This window comes from Kogia breviceps, chromosome 3 (genome assembly GCF_026419965.1).
Source record: "Kogia breviceps isolate mKogBre1 chromosome 3, mKogBre1 haplotype 1, whole genome shotgun sequence".
Taxonomy (NCBI): domain Eukaryota; kingdom Metazoa; phylum Chordata; class Mammalia; order Artiodactyla; family Physeteridae; genus Kogia; species Kogia breviceps.
The window spans coordinates 11,944,041-11,959,144 of NC_081312.1; the positions used below are offsets into that span (position 1 = coordinate 11,944,041).

General features: G+C 50.0%; 1 protein-coding gene across 7 annotated transcripts in view; it reads right to left on the reverse strand.

The window, feature by feature from the left end:
• Positions 1-1,826: 1,826 nt before the first annotated feature.
• SLC24A4 (solute carrier family 24 member 4) overlaps positions 1,827-15,104 on the reverse strand; it is a 163,704-nt gene continuing 150,426 nt past the window's right edge. For all 7 annotated transcript variants that reach the window (XM_059056882.2, XM_059056881.2, XM_067030651.1 and 4 more), the window contains exons 13-17: positions 13,906-14,072; positions 9,163-9,277; positions 4,958-5,070; positions 4,460-4,525; positions 1,827-3,294 (exon numbers count right to left, since the gene is read on the reverse strand). In XM_059056882.2, coding sequence (XP_058912865.1) covers positions 3,142-3,294; positions 4,460-4,525; positions 4,958-5,070; positions 9,163-9,277; positions 13,906-14,072 — 614 coding nt within the window. In that variant the 3' untranslated portion in view covers positions 1,827-3,141. The remainder of the gene's footprint in view (positions 3,295-4,459; positions 4,526-4,957; positions 5,071-9,162; positions 9,278-13,905; positions 14,073-15,104) is intronic.

The following is a 15,104-nucleotide window of genomic DNA, read 5'->3' on the forward strand; positions in this document are numbered from 1 at the left end:
GAGGGGTGGGGGAGCAGGTAATGAACAGGTGAAAACTCATAAGGTCGGTGCACACGGAACACAAACACAGAGGCCAGCTTACAGGAAGGATGGGGGTGGAATGCCCCTGACCTGCCCTTAACAGCAGTCTCTCACTGCAGCTGACCCAGAACCTTCCTCCAGGGCTGGTTCTCAAGACACTGCACCCCTTCCCCGCTGACTATGCTTGGGCTGGCGAAGGTAAATTCCAAACCAGAAATGGACAGGAACCACCAGCTCCTGCTTTTATAGACATTTTCTATCTGAGTGCGGTGGTTCATTTTCTGCCCCCAATTCGAAGAGCTAAGTTTATTTTTCAAATTGCCTATTTTTGTAGCAGAGTAACTTTACCTTCTGCTAACTCGCTTCGGGAATAAAATAAAGGAAGTAATCCTGTGCAGTGACGAAAGCAGTATTTTAAAATGAAGGCCTAATTAATCAAGCAATTCTTTAAACCTGTGATGGAAATATATCTAGTTAAAAAAGAGAATTCTGCACCTACAGTGTATATATAGTTTCCTAGATACAATAAATGCATAGATCCTTTAAGGAATTTACATTGGCACATTAAAGTCATAAGAGAATTAGCCAGGAGGACTGCTCTACATGCTAGAAACATTATTTTTTGTCTCAAACTGCAACTGCAGCATATTTATAATCTCAAATGGGTTCTGCTGAGGAAGAGGTGGGTGATTAGGATGTGTTCTCTGAAAGCTACACAAGGATTCAAAGAATTGAACACCAGCAGGGATGTCATCAGGGACCACGTGGCCTGCGCCTTGTTGTGGCTAAAAATATTTTTTGGTCCTTATTGGAAAATAATAGGGACACAGGATGGAGACAAGTATTAGGAGGTGAGCTGGAGCACCCAGATGTCAATCAGAGACTTGATGAAGTTTGGACTCAAACAATAAGGACCAACCAATCCCGAGGACAAGGACATAGCCGCACTCGCCCCACCAAGGGTGGCCGGCCACACACTGCACTGGCTCAGCCGGGGGGCGACCTGGAGCTTCGTCCCTGTTCTGCTACTTACTAGCCATTGACCTAGAGTCACCTGACCTCTCCAAGACTAAATTTCCTGTTAAACGGGGACAGTAATCCCTACTTACGTCACAGGGCAGTTTTGAGACTCCAAACAGAGACAGATGCAGTTTGAAACCTGGATGAGTCTGGTAGATGGAGAAGACCAGGCTGCTATTTTATGAAGGCTCAGAGGGGTCCTGAGGGCTCTGAAACCCCCTGCATCTAGACATTTATACTGATGAACCAATGGGCTCCCTGGCCTCCCACTTAGCTAATTTCTTAGGAAAATCGCCCTTCTCCTCAACCAGAAGACCACTGAGTATCTAAGTAGAGAAACGAAAAGAGAAGTCTTAACTTGGTGTAGCTACTAACACTGATGAGGACCCAGAAGAGAAGCCTGGTGATGGAGTTGTCATGTCTTAGGCCCGCGCTAAGGGAATTTTAGAGACACAAGCTTGAACACGCCCTCCTTCTGAAATTCAGGAGGCCCCAAAGAGCACAGCCACAAATTCCACTGCAGGCCACAGCCTTTGTGTCTGAGGAAAGGATAAGCTATTGGATTTACACTCATCACCCATGACCGATTACTGGTGAATCACTAAAAGCCTCTTTTCCTCACACCATCATGGGGCATTCCCATACAGTCCTCTGTGCAAAATAGCCCGATATTAAAAGTGCATCAAATCTGATAGACGTTTGCAATAGAAACATTAAAAAAAATTAAAAAAGAACACCCCTATATAAAAGGAATTGTGCTTTCTTTTTAGAAACCAGGAATGGTCTGTGTTCGTAAATCTTTTTAATATATATTTGAGAGCTACGACGCAGTCGAAATTGTTTAATATGTTTCTATCTATTTTTGAATCGACCTCCCATCTTTGGCCTTTCCTGTGGAGCAAACTGTAAGGTTCAACAACCTTAGCTCTAAAAAATTCCAAGTTACCGTTTTCATACCCGCCTCCAGCTCAGCAGAGAGCCATTGGTGGTTTTTCAGGAAATCTCTCTTCTTGTCAGTAACCATTACTTCTGGCACACGCATTCCAGTTCAGCAGGCTATGAAATTTGTTGGGCATATAAACAATTGGGCCTTTGAACAGGGTGGTTTTGAGAGCAGAGCATTAACAAAGAAAGACAAACCCAAACTGACAGCGCTTCCCATGCCACAGGAGGTCTGGAATGAACGGCTGTAAACTACCATCTCCACCGTGTCTCTGAGTTAGCACCCGTTTAGATGTTAGCCTTCCGCTCTTTTCTATGCTCCAAACCAAACATCTCAGTGTCAATGCAACACGATATACATGGGATTTGTTTTCCGTAAGTGTTACCTTTTTGGTCCCCATCAAGGTTCTTTGTACAGAATGATATTTTTCAAGTATGAAGAGGTACAGCTAACATTTTATTTTTACTTGTTTCATTGCTCATTCTCTGAATGCATCAATGAAAGTGATAAGAATATTCACTCGTTTTCTCTCTTCTGCTGTGAGCAACTGTTTCCATTCTTCCAATTGTTTTCAGAAAAAGGGTTGGAGTGTTTGCCGTCACAGCCCCGAACTCCCAGCAAGTTGAGCCTTGCTCCTTCCAAACCGTAAGTGCCTCCAGCAGGATTCAGAGGCTCTTAGTAGCACACGCTGCCCAAGGAACTCACACTCTCTGGCCCAGAGGGGACCCTTGAGAACAACACCCCTAGTTTGCGTTGCCGCAGGAGACCCTGTGTTCACCGCCCGCCTCATTTCCAAGGCTGCAGTGCGACAGAAAGACAACCAACACACAGAAGTCCTTGCGATCCAAGCGTCCAAAAGAGGAGACACGTGCCATGTCCCTACGGCTGGTGGCTCAGAGGGCTGCGAAGTTGCTCAAACAGCGGCCCCTGAGTCTTGCCTTTTGTGGGGCAGAGCTCCAAGGAGGAGGAGGATGCCCAGCGGCCTGGCCCGTGGCCACACAAAGACCACGATGGCTCTTCCTTCCCGTGGATGAAAGAACAGACGGTGGCTGCCGATGCAGGAGAGACTCGTGGTGGGGGAAGGGAGGCGAAGGAGGACGCCAGCGCCGAAGGATCCAGAAGAGCTCCCGGGCCGGGGGGGGGGCAGTGGCTCCACTTTAATCGTCTTCTCGGCACATCGGCAAGTTGACAAAGGTAAAGACGTTAAACTCTATCATTATGGAGAAGCACAAGAAGATGGCATAGAGAACCAGCACGTAGACCCCCAGCTTCCGGTCTAGCCTCCATTTGTTCAGATGGATGCCGAGGACCTGGAAGGAGAGGGTGTGAGCGTTGGGCTTGGGGGGCAGAGAAATACTACAAGAGGTACTTTTATTGGAAAACTACACACGAACGATGAACCCCAGAACTTTCTGCAAAAGGTGGGCAAGAGTGGAGGGGTGCTGCCGGTAGATCCTTCGTTTGATCAGAATGAGCCCTGCAGGCTTTACGCTTGTCTAATGAAAGGGTGCAGACTCCAGGCACACACAGCAGCTGGCCTCAGGGCCCTGGCTCTGCCGGGGCACGTACACCACTTCCTGGGGATGCACATGCCCTCCCGGGCCTTCTTCAGTGACAACCAGGGACTTTCACCGGGTCTCCCCTTTGCTTCAGAACTTGGCGTCCTCAGCCTTCTTCAGCAAAACTTCCAAGGCTCCCGCTGGCCCACGTCTGGCAAACTTCTGCTTGGACCACCTCTTTCTATTTGCGCGCACGCACGTGTGTGTGTGTGTGTGTGTGTGTTTGGGAGACGAGGTTGGAGCACATCCTCTTTCTATGTTCTTTCCAGACTTGCCCACCTGTCCTTTTACAACCTTCTTTCTTATCCCTGAATTGAGGCCTCCTAAGGGTTGGATCAGAGTTACCTCATCAGAGCAATGCCATGGGTCCTTAGAGACAGACCAGTGTGGGTTCAAATCCCAGCTTGGTCATTTCTTATCCCCGTGACCTTGGGCAAGTTACTTAACCCTTAGCCTTGATTACTTCTGCAAAGTAGAATATCATCAGGTGCTTGGAAGGATGGAATAAAGTAAGCAGAGGTAGAGTTAGCACAGTTTGGGGCACGTGGAGTGAGGAGACCTCAGTATCACGGTGTGCCAGCCCCGAGACCTGACCATCAGGCCCCCATGTCGGCTCGGATGGGCTGCGGGAGGACTTGTCTCCTACTCGTACTAGTGAGAGGAGACAGACCGGGCAGCGAGAAGAGAGGAAATGTAACTCACTTCCTCCAGGGACTTCTCAGTGGCTCAGGGAAAAGTGCAGTGTTTGCTGCCAACATTCTTGGCAGAGACTGTTTCTGGGGCTATCTGTGAATGTGTATGTTTTTACTGCTTTACCTCTCACTGCCAAGGGGAAGGGGGAGGATTCAGAGACTCTGCACAATCAGAGGAAATGATGTATGTGTGAGGCTTGTATTTTGGAATGGCAAAAACTCACGGTGAGAGCAACAGAGCCCAGCAGCAACGCCACGGAGTAGACCAGACCCCGGCTGTTGATCTTCACCTGGAAAAACAAACACACATGCCCTGAACCTCTGGGCTGGTTCAGGCCCCCATCCTTTCTGGGAGTCCAGTGTGCTCGGGCTTATCCCCTCCCTTATCTCGAAGCCACAGGTGGGTGTTCGCGGTGAGCACGTGGCCATGGATTCAGGTCTCTGCTCGTCTGAGGAAATGAACTAGGAGGGGACAGGCATGCCGGTGGGCAGAGACACAGGGCCGAAGCATCCGTGAGTGCAGGGCACACACGGGCTGCCTCCTGCAGGCTCTGCCCAGGCTGCTCGGGACGCCTTTGCACAAAGTGGCTGCCAGCGCGCCAAGGAGAAGGGGGCAGTGCATCCCTTGCAGCCCTCGGCTGGCACAGGGCCAACACCACTATCACTCCCTGTAAAGCGCATGTGCCTGGCGTCACCTCACTAAGGAAGGGGGACGAACGTACCGTGGATCCGTAATTAATAACCATGGTCTGCAGCCCCCACGGTATGCCGAGTCCCACGAGGATGTCAAACACGTTGCTTCCTATGGTGTTAGAGACCGCCATGTCACCAAGGCCTGCAGGGGACAATTGACACGTCATGCATTAAGAGCAGGTTGCTGGAAACCCCTGTTCCGTCCCATAACTGTTCCATCAGTGTTATTCCTTAGAAAGGAATTCCTTCCTCATGGACCCCACATTTCTAAAACCTTTTAATAAGGACTAAAATCCACTCGCTTCATGAAGTCTTACATGTGAGGCCTGTAGGGGGTTGAATTGTGACCCCCCCCCCCAAGATTCATATGTTGGGGTCCTAACCCCCAATACCTCAGAATGTGACCTTATCCAGAGACAGGGGCTTTCCGGGGTAATCATGTTAAAATGAGGTCCTTAGGGTGGATCCTAATCCAATATGACTGGTGCTTTCATTAAAAGGGGATGTTAGGGCATAGGCAGGCACAGAGGGAGCTCTCCATCTGAACATGAAGACAGCCATCTGCAAGCCGGGGAGAGGGGCCTGGAACAGACAGAAAGAACCAACTCTTCTGACACCTTGATCTCAGACTTCTAAGCTCCAAAACTGTGGGACAGTCAGTTTCTGTTTTCCCGTCTCCCAGTTGGTGGTAGTTACAGCCGACCTAGGAAACGAATCCAGAGCCTTTCATTATTCTTCCCGCCAGGGGTGTCAGCCGGTGTTTGGGGAGGACCCACTATGTGCTTCTTATTTGAGCCTCCCAGGTGCTCTGGGAGGGAAGAGGCCTCGTCCTCAGTGTATACTTGTGACCCAGGTGATGGCACCACATCCTTGACTCTTAGGAAATTAATAACTTGAGAAGTATCAAAAGTTAGTAAACAAACTTTTACAAAGAAGACTCATGTGGGCTGAAACCTGTTTTCACCTGGCCCCTTAGCCCTAAATCCACACTACTGTCATAATCTGGCCACAAACAAACGTCCGTGGAATGAACGAGCCTGAAACACACATGCCTGTGCCCATAAAATTGCCCTGGGCGTTGAGAAGCTCGCAGACTCAGAAGAGCATCAGGACGACTGCCTCACCTCCATCTGACCTCCTGCCCCCCTAGTGTAGCCAGGCCACTCCCTCCTGCCCTGTTGCTGTCATCCGCTGACCTCCAGGACACAATGCCTCCCTCAAGGGCCTCACAGCTCCCTCCCCGCCTGCCTGGGCACTGACCTGAGTGCCTTCAAAATCTCAGCAGCTGAGTCCTATTGGGGGGCGGTACCTCTGGGAAACCCGCCTTCCAGTGTCCCGGGATTTTGTGAAACAGGAACGAGTAGCAACTGTTTTGGACCAGCTAGTTGCCCCTGGTGAGGAGGCAGGCATTAGCCGGATGATGGGTCAGGAGGCACAAAGATGTGCAGGTTTGCGAGAAGAGAGAGGAGACCTTCTCAGGTTTGACTGCCTGCTCTGTGCAGGCACTGCCCTCTGAGGAATCTTACGGCAGCACTTCTCAAAATTCAAGAGCACACGACTCACTGGGGGCCTTGCTGAAAAGCAGACTCTGGGGGCTTCGGCGCAGTGGTTAAGAACCCGCCTGCCAATGCGGGGGACACGGGTTCGAGCCCTGGTCTGGGAAGATCCCACATGCCGCGGAGCAACTAAGCCCACGCGCCACAACTACTGAGCCTGTGCCCTAGAGCCCGCGAGCCACAACTACTAAAGCCCGCGTGCCTAGAGCCCGGGCTCCGCAACAAGAGAAGCCACCGCAATGAGAAGTCCGTGCACCGCAACGAAGAGTAGCCCCCCACTCGCCGCAACTAAAAGAAAGCCCGTGCGCAGCAACGAGGACCCAACGCAGCCACAATTAAAATAAATTTAAATTAAAAAAAAATAAAGTTATAAAAATTATTTTTTAAAAAAAGCAGACGCTGATTCAATGGGACTGGGACGGGGCCTGAGAGTCTGCATTTCTCTCAAGCCGATGCTGCGGCCTGGACCACGCTCTGGGCTGCGAGCCTTCAGGGAGCCCAGGATGCAGAGCCTCTGTGTTAGAGCTCACCGCACGGCTCCTGCCTTGTGCGATGGACTCCGAACAGAGGTCTCTGTATCCTCCGCCATAAAGAATCTGTCCAGGCTGGACACTCTGCCAATCACGTCAGCGTCACCCTCACGACAACTCTACACTCCCGCCCCCGCCTCACCCCTCCTGTTTCTGCGTTCTACATCTCACAGGAGCCACTCTGAGATGATGTCCCCGCCTATCCTTGTTCCTCCAGAGCCCCTTTGACCTCATTGGGACCCTCCCCTCCAAGCCCTGAATCTTCTAGTATCATGACCCCCACCCCCGACCCACTAGCTTGGACTCCAAGGCCAGCTGTTTAAATGGCACTCTTTTTTTTTTTTTGCGGTACGCGGGCCTCTCACTGCTGTGGCCTCTCCCGTTGCGGAGCACAGGCTCCGGACGCGCAGGCCTAGCAGCCATGGCTCACGGGCTTAGTTGCTCCGCGGCATGTGGGATCTTCCCAGACCAGGGCACGAACCCGCGTCCCCTGCATCGGCAGGCAGACTCTCAACCACTGCGCCACCAGGGAAGCCCCTAAATGGCACATTCTTTTGCCTCCTTGATCTTCCATTGTGTCCACCCAGCCAACCCCAGCTCTGGATGAACTTGTGATCTCTCATCTGTGTGCTATTGGAGCTGGTATGACTTCAAATTCATGCCAGAATCCCACCCAAATTCACACCACGGAACATCGGCCAGGCCCTAGGCGCTCATTGGCTTTCCTTTTACTCATTGTACTGGGTTGAAGAGTGCCCCGCCCTCATGTCCACCGGAAACCTGTGACTGTGACCTTAACTGCAAATAAAGTCTTTGCAGATGTGATCCAGTTAAAATGAGGTCATAATGAATTAGGGTGGGACCTAATCCAATGACTGGTGTCCTTATAAGAAGCAGGAAGTTTGGATAAACACACACAGAGGGGATTATACCACATGAAGACACAGGCAGAGACTGCATAGATCCAGCCACAAGCCAAGGATTCCTGGCAACCGCCTGAAGCTGGGAGAGAACAAGGAAGGCTCCTCCCTAGAACCGTCAGAGAGAGTACGGTCCTGCCGACATCTTGATTTTGGACTTCTAGCCTCCAGAACCGTGAGAGAATCCATTTCTGTTGTTTTAAGCCACCCAGTTGGGGTACTTTTGTTACGACAGCCCTGGGAAACGAATACACTCACCTCAAAGGTCACTCAATTCAATTCCAAACCCTTCAGCTGCTGTCCCCGACTGTCCCCATTCTCCACAAGGCTCCAGGCTACTGCGAAACATACCCCCCTCAATTCGTGTTTTCTCAGGACTGACTGACCAACTAATCAACGCTCTCTTTTATCTTGAAGAAATAAAAAACTTTTTCCTTCTTTCCAAACCAAGTTTCTCTCTGGACACTGCTCTCCTCTCCTGTCTCCTCTGAGATTCCACTCCATTATTTGCCTATCCTGCCCCCCAGACTTTAAAATTTCCATCTACAGAGGAAGGTCTGTGGAGGTCCGGGCTTGGATGCTATCTCATTGGTAGAAAGGGAGCGGTAAAGGAAGGCTGGCTCTTTACAGCTCTTTTGTTCTGTCATCAAAGAGCATACTGGTATTCCTCACCTTGCTTACCCCATGGCACTTAGCTCCCAAGAAAAACCGCCAAGCAAACCGTAACATTACATAAGGTCTAGAATTAATGAATTGGAAAATAGTTGGAGATACAGCACATCCCCGCTTGGCTTTCCCGGGATCAGAACATTTCTCATTACTATTGCATTTGCTGTAAAAAGTCTGGGCTCCAGCTCTGCTCAATCTCACATTGGTGATGCCGGAACAAGTTCATCCTTTTTGTTCTTTGGCCACGTGGCGCAGCCTGTGGGATCTCGGTTCCAGCAGTGAAAGCCTGGAAGGAATGCTACCACTAAGGGAACTCCCAGAACAAGTCCATTTTTATACAACTCCACACCGATGCTTCTAGGGGTCTGGAGGAGTTGATCTTGGTGGTATTCTCTCCACGGATGGAATCGAATACATGATGCTTTCCAGCTGTCACAGTTTCCTTCAGAGCAGGACGTAACGACTGCCGGCCATGAGAGCCACGAACTGTAACTCGGGCTGGGGGTAGGGGCCCGCATGGTGAGGCTGACTGCTGCCAGGGCTGAGGCGGGATGCATACCTTGTCTCGTCACAATTAAGCTGGCCATGCAGTCTGGAACGCTTGTACCTGCTGCAAGGAAAGTAATGCCCATGATGACATCAGGGATTCCAAGGGTGTATCCAATAATAGTCACCTGCAGAAGAGTCGGGGGAAATATCAGCTCACAGAGGAGCACCCCTGGAAAATGTGCTTATATCTGAGTGTTTCTAACTTATACACAGTGCTGCGATATCCAACAGAAAAATCTGGAATACGGTTTTATTTCAAAACCATCTTTTGCGTGCTCTTTTTGCCAGATTACATAATACATGTTTACTGTTTTAAAAAGTTTAGAAAATAAAGTAAAATGAAAGTAAAAATCACCTACCATTTCTCAAGAGCCTCAGACAACCGCTATTAACACTCTGCATCAGCCCATGATTCTCAAATTTGAACATGTGGGAAATTCTCTGGTGAGCTGGTTAAAATAAGATTTCCAGGTCCCACCCCCAGAGTTTCTGATTCAGGAGGTCTGGGGTGAAGCCCAGGAATCTGCATTCCTAACAAGTTCCCAGGTGGTTGGGACCCTGAGGCTGCTGGTCTGGGAATCACATTTGAAAACCCCTGCTTTAGAATATACCTCGACCTTCTTTTTGGTGTGTGTATTTGACAAAAAATAAAATCAGATTATGGCACCGACCTATATTTTGCAGCTATTTATTACACGTCATAATACATTGTGACTACCTTTCCAACTCAAATACTCATCTATAACATTATTTTAAACTGATGCATGGATTCCATTGCATGGCTTTAAAGTTTTCACCAATCCGTCACTGGTGAATAGGGAAGTGGTTTCTGTTTTTGCTCTTACAATATCACTGTATGGTAACAAGTAACATTTAATGAGCATGTACTGTGTACCAGCTCCTCTCCAGGTGTTTTACTTTCACAGTCTCAGGTACTCTTTATCATTCAGCACCCACTGGTGAGAGAGGGCACTGTTATTATACCCAGGGAAATGAGGATCAGAGAGGTTAAGTTACAATGCGCGTGGGCGTGAAGCTGGTGACCAGTAGGGGCTGGGACCCCGGGCCAAGTCTTCCAACTCTGAAGCCTGCGCTCCAACCTCGCCCTCACGCTGTCTTGTGTGAACTTCTCTGGGATCTCATCTTGCTATATCCTTAGGATAAGTTCCAAGATATAGAACTGTTGGATCAAAGGATTCGCAGGCTTTCAAGGATCTTGAGGCATGGTCACATAGTCCTCTAATAAATGCCTGACACTTGGGAGGTGGCTGGGCCCTGAGCAGCAGCCAGATGGAAAGCCCTAGAAAGTACTTGGACAACACCATTCAGAACGCCCATTAGTCCTGGCTCACCTCCCCATCTAGAAAACGGGAACAGTGGCATCTCTCAGGGTTGTTCGCATCTTGGCTGATGGCTCCAATCCCAGCAAATGGTTGGGTGACTTAGGATAAGCTGGTTTGCTTCTCTGAGCCTCAGCTCCCTCATCTGTAAAATGGGCTTTTAAATGAGGATTAAGTAGGAAAATATGAGGTGACAGTGCCTGGTCTGTGCAAGACATTCAGAGATGTATGTTTCCCTTCTCTTTCAATCACTCCTCTTGCCATCTATGGGGGCAGAGAAAATTAGGGTGATCAGACCCGGAAGAAGTGTGCTTTCTAAGGGCAAAGCTCAGCCCTGGAATGCAGTTAGAGCTCACGGACTAAAATGAGATCCCTCTTAGGACAAAGCTTTGCAGATGGGTTTGAAGATGCTCTACCCTCAAAACATAGCGCTCAGCTCAGCATCACCAGGTGCAGAGCAGAGCACACACTGACTGGCCTGCCCTGGGCTGTGAAAGAAGAGAGACACTGAGGACACCAAAATCACACAGCTGATCGATCCATCAATGCTTAACCCATGCTGGCCGTGAAGGACATCTCCACGAGACCGGCCGGGCTGTGGATGACATGTGTTTAATGGGTGATGCCAGATGTCATAAGTATAGGAGACTGGGTTATTCTGGCAATACTGGGGATGCTTCCTTTTTTTTTTTTTTTTTTTTTTCTTAAATTACTGAACTACATGGCTAAGAAGCCAGAGGCTGGGAGGACAGAAGGAAGGTTTTGTGTGCGAGCACACACTCTCCAAATGTTCAGGACCAGAGATGCTACGTGAGTGTGGCTTTGCCTCGGACTCCAGCCCTGGGCCCTCTGAGCCCTCCTGATGCTTGGGCTTCAGAAAGGGAAGCAGAGGCGAGTCCCGAGCTGGGCTGACCATCTGCCCGACCTTGTGGAAGTCATGCCGCCTCTTGGGTTTTCACCTCCCCAGTTGGGCAAAGGTACTGGACAGGATGACCCAGTTTGGAGGTCTCTCCCTTTTGGCACTGACACTCAAGAAACGTTTTCCGCAAAGCTCTGCGGGTGAGAGATGTGAAGGGTGGCTGGGGTAAGGTGTGGGCAGGTGAGACGTCACTGCTCCCTGGCGCCCCCATCAGGACATGAGCAAAGTAAGAGCACGGCCCCCAGGCAGGCACATCTTTCTTCAGTAGAAATCAGGCTGATGTGGCACTGTTGTCTTTACCATTTTCTACTGTGCAGGCCATTCAATCACCTCACACTGAGGCCGGCTGAAGTTCAAAACCCCAGGCAAGAGTGCCGCAGCAAGGTGGCCTCCCGCCAAGCCACTGACAAGAGTCTGCTTTAAGAAGTGAGAGTGGGGTTTGTAAGTCAAGGTCGGGGGGATGGCAGTGTTATTCAATGTCCTACCTCACTGCTAACGAGTAGAACTGATTTCATAATACTGCTGTTTTCATTAATTAGAGAAGAAACAAATTTCAAACATTCATTAATTTGATCTTCCCTAATTCTCACACCCACTCAAATGTCATGCAATACTTTTTTCACTAGCAATGTCGTTTCGGGAATGCACTTCAGTAAGAGAAATCGCTGGACCCTTTTCTCAAATGTAAAGAGGAGCTGGCCTTTAACCCTGTTCAGAAAAATTTAAGTTTGCAAATTCAGTTCATTTTGAGGCCAGTTTTCACTATGTCTGATTGCCATCCTTTTCTGGGGGGTTTGGATAGTAGCTATTTCCAACTCTTCTTCCTAAACACACACACGCACGCGCACACACGTGCGCACACACGTGTGCACACACGCGTGCGCAAACGCACGCACATACACGCATGTGCACACACGCGTGCGCAAACGTGTGCACATACACACATGCGCACACGCACACACACACGCGTGCGCACATACACACATGCACGCACACACACGCGTGCGCAAACATGCGCACATACACACACGCGCACACACGCACACACACCAGCATCTAAGGGGATTTAAACCTCTATCTGAACAAGCGTGGAAACAGTGATGGCTGCATGTCACGGCGAACATGGCCGATGTTTACAGTTATGATCAAGTTGCTATGCTGCAAGCTCAGACCTGACGCCTGCACAGAGACCTTTCATTGTCCCAATAACCAGTCCACTTCGCAGAGGGGGCGACCATGGCTCATGGAAGCTGAGTCACCTACCCAGGTTTCACGGCTCACAGGGGGAGAATCAGGGTTCACATTCATTCCCAGGTGACCCCACGGCTCTTCTTTCCCCACCAAACTGCTCCCCTGGGGTTAAGGGAAAGGGCGCCCCCGTGTCTCTGAAACCAAGGCAACCTTGCCCTGTGTGTCTCCTGTCTCCTGTGAGGAGACATCAGGTGTTAGGACGAGAGTGAGATGCTTACATGCATACCACTGAGGTGTGAGTGGCCCACAGGTGAGCTTCCCAATAGAAATGCAGAGGTCCTGTACCTATTTCTCTCCTTGTTCCCAGGCTCCCCCGGTGAGACGAGGGGAGGGAAAGAGGAGGGACCCCACAGGGTGATGCAGAGTGAGGCGGAAGGGGCTCCCGCTGGGCCCTGCCCAGCCAGTGAAAGGTTTTTACAGGCAGCCGTCGTGTGTGGCCAGAGGAGCTACGCCAAAGCCTCTCTGCCTGAACGTCTTTAGTCCAAACGGCACCTGAAGATTCCAAGTACCAAACTGAGAGGCCGTTCAGGAGAGTAGTTGAGATCCTGGACTCTGGAGACCAATACCTGGGTTCTAACCCCAACTCTAGAACTTACTAGCTGTGTAACTAATTGTGCAATAGTTGCTAACTGTGTAACCAATTGGGCAAATGGCTGAGTCTCTAGGCCTGAGTTTGCTCATCTGTAAAACTGGCATAATAAAACGGCTTACCCCATCGGGCTGTTATGAGGACTAGAGAGTCTACCTAAAGTTTATATCTGTGCCTGGACATAGAAAGGAGAGAGGAGCATCCCTTGGCAGGTGGCATGGAAAGGGCTGCCTTGTATTTGTCTCCTGTTGACCCCAGTCTCCATCACATTCCCCTACTGATACCGAAAAGGAAGAGAGCCTAGTGATTAGCCCTCCAGAGCTTCTTACAGAGACTTCCCACCACCCCCATATTCCTCTTCCCATCATGCCAGGGCGGCGTGTCCCAGGCTGTTCGTGTGAAGGTTCATCTGCCTCCTACGGCCACCCCGGACCATGCTGTGTCCATCTGGGTATCCCTGATGCACAGCACAGCACCACGCACTTCTACGGAAACCCCTTCCTACTGAGAAATAAGCCAAGGTCTGTTAAGGTAGGCGACTTGCCGAAGGGGGCATAGCAGCGTCTGAGCGTGCTCCTGACACCAGCTCTGCCACCGCTGGCAGGTGCCGGGCAGGCGCTGTCCGTACGGTCCACCCCCACTCCCGCCACTCACCAGCCACACCATCAGGTAGGAGAAGACGGCGATCCACAGCGTGGCAATGACGAAGGTGAGCATGAAGAACCTCTCCCAGCGGGGCTTGCTGCAGTTGGGGATGGTGATGCATAGGAGGAAGATGAGCGGCCAGGTCAGCACCCACTTGGCTTTGTCCCCTCTTGCCTCTGCAGCGGGATGGGGCGGAGCCAGAAGGGAGGAGGAGAGAAACACACACTGGGTTACACACCTGCCAGTCTACCCGTGGTTTATTTTTTCAAGCCAAACAAGAGAATGCTACGAATGTGACTCCTGGCAACGGACTTCACAGAACCACACACCTTCATACTGTCAACCTGGAAGCGATCTTAGCAAGACAGTTAAGTGTTTGTTGACTGAATAACCTCTGTCAGTCCAAACCCTTTATTTGACAGGATGAGGAAAATGAGACCCAGAGCTGAAACAGATTTGTACAGGGCAGCTGGAATGGGGATGTGGAATACGAGGCTAGGCTTTGGAGTCAGACCTGGGCTGGAATTCAAATGACCTTGAGCAATCCTCTCAACTCCACTTCCTCCTCTGACAATAACAGCTGTAAGTAACAACAGCACAATAGTTGATGCAGGGAATATTTGCTATGTGTAGCAGGGATAGTGCTAAGCATTTTGCATCTTAGTAGTTTCTTCACCTGTTAAATGGGAACATTATCTCTTTCTTGGTTCTTGCAAAAATGACACGATACAATGCACATAAAACAGCCAGCGCAAAGAGCCTGGCACAGCAGGTGCTCTGGAACTCTCAGTTCCTTTGCTCCAAGGTCACATAGCCAGTGGCAGATGCAAGACTAAAAGGCGGTGTCCTGCTGGCACGCATGACCTCGCTGGCCCCTACCAAGGGAATCCGCAAACAATTCAACAGAGGAGAAGTGGCCTCAAAAGACACTGAGTGCAAGCATAGTGGCCTCAATCAGCCACTGGGTATTTTGAGCACATGCAAGCTCAAAATAGGCTTGTGGGTGACGCCAAGGAAATGGTGGAGGAAGGACCTCTGAAAATCCTCTTCTCCATAAAAGCAATGAGAACACTAGCAAAACTGGTCAGTCAACTTGTTTTATTTTATTTATTTAAAATTTTATTTATTTTATTTATTCTTGGCTGTGTTGGGTCTCTGTTGCTGCGCATAGCTTCCTCTAGTTGTGGTGGGCGGGGGCTACTCTTCGT